The sequence below is a fragment of the Sceloporus occidentalis genome, unplaced genomic scaffold, assembly GCF_023333645.1.
Source record: "Sceloporus occidentalis isolate IW3139 unplaced genomic scaffold, rSceOcc1.0.p SCAF_2, whole genome shotgun sequence".
In the NCBI taxonomy this organism is placed as follows: Eukaryota; Metazoa; Chordata; class Lepidosauria; order Squamata; family Phrynosomatidae; genus Sceloporus; species Sceloporus occidentalis.
In genome coordinates, this window is record NW_028316982.1 from 195,289,653 (window position 1) to 195,303,885 (window position 14,233).

Here is a 14,233-nt window from a genome sequence, read left to right on the forward strand (position 1 = left end):
ACTGAGAAGTCCTTCTCGTTGTCCCACCACACTCTCAGGCTCATTTGGTGGGAAAAAAGGCGAAGGCCTTCTTGAAGGCTGCTCCTAGACTTTGGAAATCCCTCCCTAGAGAGTCCAGAATTCCCCCAGCCCTTCTTTCCTTTTGGTGGCAGGTAAAAACATTTTTGTGTCATCAGGCTCTTTCAACTGAAGAAGGTTGGGCTTTCAAACGCTGTGCAAGTCAGATGTCAGATTTGTATATGGTCTTAGTACATTTTAATATTTGTAATGTGTAATTGTATTAACTTTTTAAATTAACTGCTTTTTAAATTTTATATTTATACTTTTAAATGCTTTTGTATTGTGTTTAAATTGTACTGCCTTAAATTTGTTGTTAGCCACCTTGAGTCTCTATATTGGGAATAAATAAATACATAAATACAAAAGGTAGGCAAAGGAACACATTAACAGTAATTTAAAGATTGGTGTGTTTGTATGTGTGCCTTCCAAGTTACTTGTTGACTTAATTTCACTGGGTTTTCTTAGCAATGAATACTCAGAGGTAGTTTTGTCAGTTCCTTCTTCTGAAATATAGCCTTCAGAATCTGGCATTCATTGGTAGTTTCCCACTGAAGTATTAACCAGGGCTGATCCTGCTTAGCTTCCAAGGTCAGTCAGGATCTGGTGCCTTTAGGGTCTTTAGAATGGTACCATACATAAAAGTAAAGCTAATTTGAATTTGGTGTAAGTATAAACAGAGAGTTTTTCCTAAGATATTATAAGGTACCTCACCCCAGGAAATCTTTTTTTAAAAATGAAAATGGGTTAAAAATGGGAGATGGTTGCTCTATGATGATCCTTTGCATTTTGAACAAGATAGGTGGAAATTTAAATTAAGAGAGAAGATTCTTAAGGCAAACAAAGAGCTTAATTGGTTTGCTTCTGTGCAACTTAAAAACAGATTTAATCAAGACAAGTGAAGTGCAGCCATAAAGGTTAAAGAAAATGAGTTTTATTTAGAGTTGTGTAGACAAGAGAGCCAGTGTTGTGTAGTGGTTTGAGCGTTGGACTAAGACTCTGGAGACCAAGGATTGATTCCCAACATGGCCATAGAAACCCACTGTGTGACCTTGGAATGGGTCACACACTCTCAACCCCAGAAAACCCCATTATAGGTTCATCTTAGGCTGTCCATAAATTGGAAACAACCTGAAGGCTCACGATAACAACAAAAGATGGTCATGATGTAATTTAAAAAGCAGACAAATGGTTTCTGAAAGTAGAGACAGAAGATCAGCCTGTAAAAGAGTACATTGGAGGACCCAACATTTTGTATGTAATTCCATACAGATGTATGGAGAAAATGTTATCCAAAGATATGAAATTTACTTTGTGCAGTAACTTAAAAGAAAACCTGCATAAAATGATGTATAGATGTTATCTATTCCCAAATAAGCCCGAATGGCCCAGAGTGTCTAAATTCAATGTTGGGAATGTTAAGATAAGGAGGGCTCCTTTTTACAAAAGTGGTGGGCTTCTAAGAAGGCAAAAAGTTAGTAGTAATTTTACTAGAGTTATTTAGTTGACTCTGTAATGGTAGAATATTTTTTCCAATCCTTTCCCCCTTTTCATTACAATCAGGATTGAGGGGTCTGAGCCCTTACTGTGTATTAGTTGTATGTCTTTTCTCTTTCTTTTCCTTTTCTTTTCCTTCTGCTCTTTTCTTTCTTTCTTCTTCATCTTTCATTGTATATTATTTTGATTATAAATTATATTTTGTTAGCAATTAATACAAATTGATCTAAAAAATGTAAAGCCCATTAAGAAAAACGAGGATGTTTTGAAGTTCAGTTGATGGCAGATGGCTCAATTTTGTGTAGTTTTCCTGATGAGAAGGCAGGTATGTGGGTTCCTCCCTCACTGGAGATAACTGATATGCATGTATTCCAATGAAAGCAAAATGGGAGACAAGTTTCATGTGCTAGAGGGTCCCTTCTTAACTTTCTTATTTCTTTAAAAAGTTCAGTGTGTTCCAGCCTCTATCAAAATTGGCCTCCTTCAGGGGCTGCACTTCAAACAGAAATTTCTGGAGAAAAAGAGCTGTTTTTGCCTAATGGTCCAATTCTTTGGAGAGTGTCTTATAGAACTCCAGAAATGTCTGTTTGAAGCGTAGGCCCTGAAGAAGGCCAGTTTTGATAGAGTCCGAAACGCATTGGTCTTTTTAAAGTAATAAGACAATAAAGAAGTCATCCTTTATCAGCTTGTGGAACCTGTCTCCTATTTTGATTTTCTCCCTCACTGGGCCTGCTAAAATTACAAGCTTTGGTCCCAAAACATAATTACACTAAGCTTTCTCCTCCCCCCATTATGTAAGAGGCACTGGACTTTGTTTTTTATGATTCCTAGTAATGCGGAGGGGTGGCTGAAGGCCAGCTTTTGGCTGATATTTTCTGATGGATTTGTCAGCAATCCAGGGGCTTTATGGAACAGACAAATTCTTCCATCTCTGCTAATCCTCTTCTGATACAGAGGATTTCCTTGCCATTAAATGATAGCTTTTGAGAGCAGGGAAAAAATGTGAGCCCTTCAGAGAAGCTGCAATACAAAGAACCACAAGCTTCCAAAGAACAAAGGACAGCAGTACAGCTGTCATCTTGAGAGGTAAGCAAGGCAGGTAACCCCTTCTTTTTCTATTTCACTTTGATTCTGCTCTTCTTTAGCAACCCAATTACAAGCTGGTGGGGGAAAGAACTGTTTGGGGTGGTTAGAGAATCCTTCATGTGCTAAGCATTTTCATTACTTCCATTGCACTGAATATTACTGTGTTGTAATGCTGTTTGGGCAGGAATTTCCTGAAAAGACACCTAAAGACTGAAATCTGGAGCACAACTGTTTGGAAACAAGTTCCATTAAGCTCAGTGGGAACCACTTTACCTCTGAATAAACATGTAAAACATTGGGTTGTTTTAATGTCAAAAAGAAGATATTTGCTGGAAAAGTTAGTGAAAATAGATTCAAGAGATCAGTTACAGTTTAAAGCTGGGAAGCAGACAATATTTGAAATCACAAACAGCACAGTGATAGCTACCATTTACCTCTGAATGGTATTCTTCCATGCCTCTCTCTGATCGTAGACTTGAGAAGAGAATTTGCCAGACCTGAGATGCCACTAGCAAATAATCAGGGTAATGTTTGTCATCATATTATATGGTAAGTAAACCTTTTATTCTGTAACATTCCATAGCATTTTCTAAAATTAGAAATATGTAGTTCTTGTTTATTGGAAAACCCTTCTTGCACATTTTATAGTTTTTTCGATTTTGACAAAGTTTGCCATATATCTGCTAAATATCCAGTTGCAGGTAATTCATCAGATATAGAATTCAAATTTTGCGTTATGACTGTCCAGAATGTTATCATTTGCCAGTAATAATATAACTACAGTATCTAAAATTTTCTAATATGTTCACTGCTGTTGTAATGTTGGATGATTTGCCCCTTTTTTGTCTGTTACATTAATTAGAAAATACATATATAAAAATGTATTTTGCTCCTTGTGCTCCCTACCGCTTGTTTGTTTCTTGCCTGTTGGTCAGCAGTTGTATTAAGCTGTTGGCTTGCTAGTTATAACTTCTACATTCTGCCTTTCAGAATTTCTGAGATGGCTACAGTTTAAACTTATTTTATTGGCTACAACAACATTTATCACTATTCAAGGCTTGGAGAACTGTTAATTTTTGTCATGTTGAAACTGGAGCTTTGGATAGCAGTAGCCTATCAAGAAAATAAAGAAAACTATATTGCAGATCCTGCAATATAATGACATAAATTGGGATAACAAAGAAACCCAACAACAAAGAAATCCAATCTGGAAGTCACACTGTACCTACCCCTGGTTTTATATTTAACAGACAATGTATGTTGTTGTAACTGTACAAACAGGTGATTTTGAATGTGGATTATTGTTCATCTGGTGTTCATTAAAGTCAGCCTGTATACAAAATGGAGCTTATAGGCAAGGGCTAGAAAAATAGCTGGGGGGGGGGGCTTGTGGGCATGTGTAGAATCACACTTTGACCACCCTTGATCTATATAGCACTGACAGCCAAATTTGCAAAATCTGGCTTTTATAAGTTAAATTTTATAAGAGAGAACTTTTAAAATCATTCCAAACCCTCTCCCTTCCTCCCTCATGGTTTTTATAGCTCATTGTTCCTGGGTTTGCTAGGCTTTCATTTAATTTTCCAGGCAATTCAGAGCATAGGTGGGCAACTCTAAAATCTCAGCTGAAGTAGTCTAGTGAGAGAAACAACCTGAGCTCATGTTGCCTACTGAGAATAAACAAGTCTGGCATCTTCCTAGAAAAGTCAAAAGCAGTAGCAGACTCCTATTTTGCCAACGCTTTTTGCTTTCTCAGCTCCCACTGGCATTCCTGTGTAGAAATAAAGAGACTTTCGGGAAATATAATTACAGTAGAGTCTCGATTATCCAACCTTCGATTATCCAACATTCTGGATTATCCAACGTCGCTGCTCAATGATTTCTTTACATTTTCAGAGGACTGAACTGTTTATACAGTACATATTGTACATCACAATGTTGATCAGTGATTTCTTTACATTTTTTAGAGGATTGTTTATACATTACAATGTTATTCCTATAACGTTACTGCAATGTGACTTTTACTGTTACTGCAATAAAACTTCAATACATTTGCAATTCATAGTGATTTCAAGGCTTTTCTTGGACCCTCCGGATTATCCAACATTTTTGGCTATCCAACTATCAGCCCGCCCACTTAAGTCAGATAATCGAGACTCTACTGTACTAGCCTTGTGCTCTAAAAACATAGATGAACACCTTTTAACTACACTTCTCCATACTTTATTTAGGACCCCCCCTCCATTCCCCCTGTACTATGAGGATGTGCGTTGATTACAAGTAACTTCAAATATAGCATCTAGAATCCCAGGCTGCCAGTGGTTCATAGTTAATGACAGAAGGATAACTCATTCAGACACAACAGTATCTCCACTAACCTAGATGATAAAATGGTCTAAATATGCCAACTATTATGTCAGGATCTAATGTTGGCAGAACATGGACCACTGAGAATGCTGGTTGCCTAAGTTATCCAGTGCACTCTTGTTTTATGCAGGGATCCATTCCGCCACCCCCCCCCCCCGCATAAAACAAAAAACATGTATGCTTGAGCCCCATTGCAAGTAATAGGGCTTGTGCTTGCAGTGGCACGCGTGCGCCACAGGCACGCCCCCATTCTTTCTTCTAGTGCATGGTACCAGAAGAAGCATCACTGCTTTCAGTATATGCTGAAAGTAGCGTATAATGCGCCCGCGTATGATGCAGGTGCATTGTAGTTGGAAGACGTTGGATTGCCACCAACCATTCAGCCTTCCTGAAAACTGGAAAGGGCTCCGGCATCTTTAATGGTTGTGGAGAAGTGGTGTTTTCAGCAATGTTGCTTATTACTTAATTATATGACAAGCAACATCTGCTGAAATTCCCTTTCTACACAACCATTAAAGGTACAGCTGCCCTCCCCTTTTTTCATTCTGGCACCTCTGTTCATGTTTCTGGAAATTCTTGCAGCAAGAGCAAAACCTATGAGAGACAAGGTGGATTGGTCTGCTTTAGCATGCCATCTCCTATGCTCTTAAGAGTGCATTACCAAGATCCATTTCACCAGATTCACTTTGTAAATATAAAATACATGAATGGACCACAACAACTGTGGTAAAAAATGACTTCATAAAAGACTGAAGGCATTCCTTCTCTGGCAAATGTGAATGCAGCATGTAAGGATGCAATGATGTATGAGAGCTTTGAGAACAGTCTGTAGGGACATACACTCCTATAATTTGTCTGCTCAGATTAGTCTACTGTATCTTCCTTGCCTCCAGGAGAATAGAGAAAAGAAAAGAAATATGGGGAAAAAAACCCAGGGCCTTATATATTCCCCTGGGTCTCCATCGGGGCCAATGCAGTCCCTTAACCATCCACAGTTGACCATCCCAACTTATCATTATCTGGTTAGCATGTTTGCAGGGGGCTAAATCTAATTCTTAGTCTCAACTAGAGCAGACCTACTGAATCAATGGGACTTACATAAGTGTTGAGTGCCATTCATTCAATGGGCCTACTCCATTTGGGACTAACAATTGGATTTAGCTCAGAGTGCTTATGATAAGCTTCCTTGTTCTTTTTTCCAGCTCTCCACAATCTTCGGCTTAATTCCAGCTACATCCTGTACAAATGGCTCACAGCCAAAGGGAAAAATTGCTGCCAGTGGATAGAAAATGTCCCTGATTTTGTTTTTTTAAAAAAAAATACAAATTCTTTCTCGCAGAAGCATTCCAAAAATACTGGACTTGACGTAGAAAGTATCATGCCAAAACATTTGTGGTGTGTGTGTTTTAATTGAAGTAGTTTCGTTCATTAGAGTTAACAGGATCCCTTTAGTGACAGTAAATGAAACTGAAAAACCTACATTGGGTTGCTAGTTACTAGATTCGTTGCTGCTGCTGTGTACCTTCAAGTTGTTTTCTACTTATGGCAACTCCAAGTTGAACTTATCATAGGATTTTTGCATAGATCATTCAGAATCTTGTGTTTTGATATTGCTAATGTTCACTAATTTCTGTGTTCTCTCTCTCTCCCTCCCCCTTTCCTTGTGGATAAATGTTGCTGCCCTCACTTGCCAGTCTTACTTTGCATCCCTGCTGCCTCTTCTGTGTGGGCCTGTGTCCGCTCCTGTCCTGCCAGTTGTGTCTGCACTCAAGAGAGGAGTTGCTCCATCCTTTGTGACCGTGCTGGTCTCACACAGATCCCCAGTGAGTTTCCCTGTGAGGCCTATTCTATTAACCTGGATAAAAATAGCATCAAGTTCCTTGCTGAGAGGGCATTTGGTACCCTCCCAGCCCTCAAATCTCTCTCAATAAGCCATAACAACATATCTTTTATCACTCCTGGAGCTTTCAAAGGGCTAGCTAGCTTGACTGAGCTAAAAATGGCTCATAATGAATATATTCGGTATCTGCATACAAGGACTTTTACTTCTCTCAAAAGACTAATGAGACTAGACTTAGCAGACTGCAACCTGTTCAACATTCCAGACAGGATTTTTATAGAGCTTCCAGCCCTTCGGGAACTCTTTTGCTTCCAGAACAACTTCCGAAGGATCCCAGGTGCTATAAGAGGGATGGAGAATTTGACTCATGTTTATCTGGAGAAAAACAAGATAGAAGCCGTGGCATATAATTCTCTCCTGGGTCTGATGCGATTGAAATATCTCAATCTGCAAGACAACAGAATCAATGTAATTCATGACAGAGCTTTTCAAGATTGTCAGAAAATGGAATACCTTTATTTAAATGACAACTTTATCAGTGACCTCCCTGAGAACTCCTTCGACGGTCTGCGGCGTCTCAAAATGCTTAATATTGGTGGTAACTTTCTGAGGAATGTCTCTAATACTTGGTTCCGGGACCAATTTGAACTGGAGGTTTTGTATTTGGACAGAAATAAGATAAGCTATATCGAAGAAGGTGCTTTTGAAAACCTCACGAGCTTGGTGTCTTTGCACTTGAACAGCAACAACTTAACCACCTTGCCTTTCTCAGTCTTCCAACCTGTCTACTTTATAGGAAGACTCTACCTTTTCCGGAACCCCTGGGATTGTGACTGCCGGATTGAATGGCTGAAAGAATGGATGGAAAATTATAGGCTTGTGAGGGATATTCCTTGTGCTGCCCCATCCTCGGTAGCTGGTCTTGACTTAACTGATGTTGTTTTTGAGAGAACAGCTGAAGGCTTCTGTCTTGATCCAGAGGAGTTAAATGTCACAACCAACAGTCCTTTTCCATCTGGAGAGCCACAATCTACCACAGAGAACAGGTTCAACAGCCTTATCTCCAAATTTCTACTCCAGAAGGGCCTTTCTGAAGAGGTGGTAAACACCACAGAAAGTTTTATCAACACTACTTTGTTTGACGGATTGACTAATAAGGCATCCTTTGGCCTAAGGAAATATAATATCAAACTAATGTTTTTTTTAAACTTTTGGCTATTCATTATAGTTCAAGCAATAGAAAGTAAATAGCTCTCATCAGTTCTACTGATGAATAAAATTTAGGTTTTGTACAGGATAAAATCTATTAAGGATACACTTCCGACATGGATCTGTATGCTAAGGTTTAGTGCATATTTATACATAACAATCTGGTCTGAGTCCACATTTCAAAAGAAACTTCAGATTCATGGAGACAACATTCATTTTAACATCTCTTACATATAGCCTCATTCTGCCATTGCTCTTCCAAAATAGTGATTCTAAAGGCCTAACCACCTACAATAAATGTAATTCAAATTCATACTGGCATGAAGAGATTATCAGTGACAACACTGATGTTCTAATTATATTTAGTAATCAAGACATGGGTTAATAGGGAGGATAATGAACAAGAAAAATGGTGACCTAGTAGGAGAATTTCAGAGAATGGACTCAGTTAACTTAAATTATTTCAAAGTCTGTATGGGATTTATGTTACATTTTGTTTGTTTTACATACAGAATCCTATCATAATTACTCAAAAAGGGAATCTCTAACAATTAAAATGCAAAGAGAAACTAAGCAGAAATGGGGAGAGAATTATTGTATATGGTCATTTTCCAGCATCTGGTAACTGCAAATTAAGCAAGATGAAAAGTGTAATAATCCCACTGCTGTTAATCATGATTTCTTTTCCTCTCAAAGTTCTTATAAACATACTTCCCCAAATATGTATGCAAGTATATCCTGCAACTTTCAAACAGATCATTTCATTTCTCTTGCCATGCATATTTCCTCATTTTAGTTGGCAGAGCATCTTGCTGCATACTATAATTGCCACACTTGTGAGATAAAGGGCTAGCATGTTCAGTCTCACTGTTCAGTTCTCCTCAGAGGGGGATCAGATATTCTAAAAGCCTTAGAAAATCAATGGTGTCTCGTTTGTCTTTTCTTTTGGAACTGGAGAAGGTCCACCAGACCTATGACAGACTATGAGCAGTGAAATAGTGAAGGTATTTCACTATAGCGTGGTGTACCAAAAATGCATGTGTGGCACATGAATGCAAAAGCAAAAGAGGAGTCCTGCTAAGTCAGGCCAAAAATGCATCTACTTTAGCATTTGGATTCCACAGTGGCCGTCAAAATGCCTATGGGAAGCCAACCAAGCAGATACGAGCATATCAATCTTTCCCAGCAAGTAGTATTCAGAAGTATATTGTCTCTGATACTAGAGGTATTGTATAGCGACTGATAGTCTTATTAGCTATTAAATTATCTTATTCTGTTTTAAAACCATCTAGACTGTCATATACATCTCATGCTACTCAATTCTATTGATTGGGGTGAGCTGTGTGAAAAAGTACTTCCAATTGTCTGTCTTGAATCTCTCAACATTCAGCTTCAGTGGATGAGCCTAGTGTTATCAAAGGGAGATCCCCCCATCTGCTTCACTTCATCATGTATGTGGTTCACCCCCTCCACCTCAAGTTTTTACCTTTCTCTCTAAATTAGCAATCCAACCAATTTTAACATTTCCTCACAGCTCCCTTAATATTTGAATTGTGTTCTTTGCAGTTTTTCCAGACCTAAAATAGTCTAGACTGGAAATGTGCACAATATTTCAAATGTGGTCACAACAGATATTTTTATGGTGCTGTAGTATTGGGAAGAGAGCCAGCATGGTGTAGTGGTTTGAGCATTAGACTAAGACTGAAGAACAGGGTTCAAATCCCTACTTGGCCACAAAACCCACTGGGTGACCCTGGGAAAGTTACACTCTCTCAAATTCAGAGGATGATGATGGGAAACCACTTCTGAAGAAACCTGCCAAGAAAAGCCTGTGATAGGTTTGCCTTAGGGTTGCCATAAGTCAGAAATGACTTGAAAGCATACAACAACAAGTATTGTGAGATTTTTTTTTAAAAAAAGAATTCCTTTACTTATGATTCCTAAACTGGAATTGGCTTTTTTATAGCAATGATGCACTAGGTTGATGTTTTCATTGAGCTATTCAGCAGGAAACTTGCCTGGTTAGTCACCACATGCCCAGCATATTTGTAAAGCTAGGATCTTTTGCTCCTGTTTCTACTACTTTATACATGCTTATGCTAAAGCACCTTTTTTCTGTTTGTAATGCCATGTGCATGGATGACACTATATAATTAAGCAATAATAACAGTAACAACAACTCCATTTGGAGATCTTCCCTATCTCTTTTTGCTTTAACTACTTTGAATAAACTGGAGCAGCTGCAAATTTGCCCATAACACTTCAAATCTGAATCCAGATAAGTTATGAACAAACTGAAAGCACCAATCTCAACATAGATCCTGGACCTTGGATTACATCATCACTTACATCTCTCCATTGCTAGGATTGTGTGTTTATTCCTCTTTTCCGCTTGTGGTTCTTTAGCCAATCACCAGTTCCTAAGAGGATCTCTCATCTTCCCCCATGACTGCAAGTCTGCTCAAGAGTCTTTGGTAAAGAGGACTTTGTCAGTCTTTTTAAAAGTCTAAATAAACATTGTCTATAATCCTTATCAGCTTGTTTGTTGGTATTCTGAAAGACTGCAGAAGGTAAACAAAACAGATGTTAAGTTTGCAAAAGCCATGCTGATTCTCTTTTAGTAAGACTTGTCCTTCTTTGTGTTTGATAATTTTATATTTAAGAGTTTCCATCAATTTTTCTGAAGCAGATTTATCACTAACTAGTTAGTATATATATTAGATCCCCTTTTAAAAACTGGTGCTACATTAGCCACTTTCCAGTCCTTTCGTATATAGAAGCCTGTTTTAGGAATGCTGCTGACCTTGTAACAAATATACAGTATAAAATCCATGTAATTGAACATATAAATATTTCAAAGTGGAGTTGAGATTTCCCAAATGGATTCTTTCTAGGTCTGATTACTTCTGCTTGCCTTCTTTGAAACTGAAACTCCAGCTCTGATCATTATCTATTTTGGAGAAAGTTCTGTATAGACTAAAAGAAGACTTCTACTGCCTAAAAACCCTACCAAAAGGTAGCAAAATGGCCAATAGCATCCCTTCAAGATGCATCTGAGAATGATAGAGCCATAATGGCTGCTGTGTCATCGGTTTGTATACAGTATACATTTACATTCTGTAAATCCATTAACCAAGTATAAAGAAGGTTATGAGCCCCATATACCAAAACCCCCACATAATTTCCCCATTCAATAATGCATTGTTTTTGGATGAGCGTTTTGTCATTCTCGTGATCTGAATTGTATTCCCCCCAGTTATCTACACATTTTTCACAGACAAAATGAAACTAAATCCAGACAGTATATAAAGCAAAGCTGAAAACATTTTATCTATCCCAGGGGTAGGCAACCTTTTTGAGCCGGGGGCCGGGTTGCTGTCCCTCAGACAACTGGGGGGCCAAAGCCAAAGAATAAATAATTAAAAAAATTTAAAAATTAATTAAATAAATAAACCGGGACAAATGTAGGACAAAATTTTCAAATGGAGGACACTTTTTTATAAAAATGCAGGACACACAAAAACATTTGCTGATTTTTAAAAAAAATGTTAATATAAATGCATGTTTCGGAGGCTTCTATAGATAATTGCCCCCCCTTGCCCGCCTCCTCCTGATAGGCCAAAGGCCCCACGCCCTCACGCGAGAGGCCAAAGGCTCCAGCGGCAATCGGCGGCAGGACCGGGCTGGGGCCGGTCCCAAGGCCTTGCCGGGCCGCATCCGGCCCACGGGCCACAGGTTGCCTACCCCTGATCTATCCACATAATAAACTGTATAAACTGAAACAACTCACCCCCCTCCCCCAAGGAGTGTGGTGATCACCATTGGCTTGGATGGCTTTAAAAAGAAAAGGATGAAGACTTCTCTTTTATGAATTAATCAACATCTTTTACTTGCCATGATTAAATGGATTCTTCATATTCAAAAGTTGTATATATCCAAATGTATGTATGTTAATGGTGATAAAAAACAAGAGAATGGTATCACCATCTGTTTTTTTCTAGAGGTATTTGGCTGGCTGCAACTGATGACAGAATGCTTCATTCAGTGACCCATGGCCTCACTCCTGGCTGGCTGGGATTCATTAGGAGATATAGCACATTGGCACATTGGCTGCAGACCAAGTTGGGGAGGGCTGTTCTAATGCAATAACCGAACTTGGAAACAAAATGTTTTCTCTTTATGGATCAATTCCTCATACTAACCCCTCCCAAATTCATATTTCTCCATCAATTAATTGTCCACAATATTCATTGATCTATCAAATTGCTTCAGAACAAAACATAAAATATTTTTTAAGATTATAATGTTTTAAAAATCAATTTGTCTCATCTCAATAATGTCAGTGAAATTCCAGGACCTGGCCGTATTACTCTGGATCAGTATGCAAAGGGATACTGTAGTACCATTGAGACTAAATGAGATGAAGTTGACAGCATGTGCTTTTGTAGACTAACTATAACACACAGCTTTTAGGTCCAAAACACACTGCAGAAATAATCCAGTTTGAGACCGCTTTAACTGCCCTGGCTCAGTGCTAGGGAATTCTCAGAACTTCAGCATTTGTGAGACACTGAGCCTTCTTTGTCAGAGAGCTCTGGTTCCACAATAAACTAAAATTCCTAGGATTTCTTAGCACTGAGCCAGGGCATTTAAAGTAGTCTCAAAATGGATTGTTTCTGCAGTGTGTTTTGGACCTTAAAATGCTTTTAAAGTTTGAAAGTAGTGCCTTTGGCCTAATTATCAGATGACACAGTCTCCATCTTGTCACTGCATTGCCATCCACATCTTGTCATTGATGGGAAAACCCTTGAATAAGCTCCCAAAAGCATGGCTCTCCCCATAGTATCCAGATATAAGTTCTTCATGTTGCGGTTCCAAGATTGGGCAGTCATGTGGTGCCAGTGTTCCTTCTCCTCCCTGTCCTCCCCTTGCTTTTCCCAGGCTGGCTTCTTCCTGCTTTTTAAAATCTTTCTTTAAAAAAAAAAAAAAACTTTAAAATCTACCCCCCCCCCCCAAAAAAAACCCCCCAAAAACACCTGAAAGGCACACTGGGTAGGGCATAGGGCAGGGAGGTGGGGTAAGGAGTGCAGAAAAGAGCATGAGGCCTTTTTGAGGTACTGTAAGGGAATGCGTCAAAACCAGTAAGTATCTTGTTCCCCTTACTAGCGCAATTGCAGTGAGAATGAGGCCCATCTGATAAACTCCAGAATCTGCTTCATCAGATTGCACATGCATCTGATGAACTGGACTCAGCCTGTGAAAGCTTATACTACAACTTCTTTCTCTCAGTCTCAAAAGTGCTACAAGATCCTTTTGCATACTGGAGGAAGGAGAGTCCATATTTATGGCACTCTTCCTCCAAGTCTGATGCGGGTGTTGGGCAAAACACTATTTCTCTCTACATCTCTTTACCAAAGAGGCAGAGCTCTGACAATGCAAGGAACACAGTTAAAAAGCAATGCGCAAGAAAGTTTCAGGGCATCTTGATAATTTGTCAGTAAATTACCTATGTCAGATGAATAAACCTGTCCTACGCATCCTCCATTAAGTACAGCACAGGAATCTGTGGAATTCTTTAGAACCATCTACAAAAGTAAGGTAAGAAGCAGCTCTCCAAATGCCATTTACATTCCTATATTGGCTACAATATCAGAAGCTCTGGATTAGTTCCCAAACACCACCTAAAGAGCATAATCACTACAATAAAAATATTTTTTAAAAGATGCATCAAGTTTTACTTGATTTACCTTTGCCTTTAACTGCTTTGCCCTGCTAAATAAAGACCTGCAAGTGTCTGCAATGCTGTAAGATGATACACACACACATATCCACACATGTACCTTGCCTTTAGCAGTGGAATAACCCTCATAATGAAAATATTTCATACTGTGACCGAAAGGGATGCTTCTGTTGATGGAACTCCATCAAGGAGAACCAGGAGGGGAAAAATTCATTGTGTTGGCTGGAGAGATGATTCCCTCATGGTGATGCTCAGAGAAAAAAAGATGGCAGATTAAAATTCCTTTATGCAACTGTTCTTAAGTATAATAAATAAATAATAAATACATCTTTTATTTATATCCTGCTTTTTGTAAAAACAATCAAAGCGGCTAACAATTTCCTTACCTTTACAAGTGGTATTTTAAGAGAGAATGGGCAAAACAGATGGTTTGACAC

General features: G+C 38.7%; 1 protein-coding gene across 3 annotated transcripts; it reads left to right on the top strand.

Moving 5' to 3' along the window:
- Positions 1-2,476: 2,476 nt before the first annotated feature.
- On the top strand, positions 2,477-10,764 carry NYX (nyctalopin). 3 transcript variants are annotated; one of them, XM_089511871.1, is made up of 3 exons: positions 2,477-2,653; positions 3,114-3,189; positions 6,702-10,764. In XM_089511871.1, the coding sequence occupies exons 2-3, from the start codon at positions 3,168-3,170 to the stop codon at positions 8,096-8,098; spliced, it is 1,419 nt and encodes a 472-aa protein (XP_089367997.1). In that variant the 5' UTR covers positions 2,477-2,653; positions 3,114-3,167; the 3' UTR covers positions 8,099-10,764. The 3 variants fall into 3 exon arrangements, with proteins under 3 accessions (XP_089367997.1, XP_089367998.1, XP_089367996.1); XM_089511872.1 differs by having other exon boundaries at positions 6,763-10,764; XM_089511870.1 differs by having other exon boundaries at positions 2,477-2,640.
- The last annotated feature ends 3,469 nt before the right edge of the window (positions 10,765-14,233 follow it).

What these genes read in the sequence shown, in the direction of transcription:
- NYX (XM_089511871.1), top strand. Translation starts at nt 3,168, where the DNA reads ATGTTTGTCATCATATTATATG. An exon ending in GTTTGTCATCATATTATATG is followed by an intron (nt 3,190 to 6,701) that starts GTAAGTAAACCT and finishes CTCACTTGCCAG; the next exon opens with TCTTACTTTGCATCCCTGCT.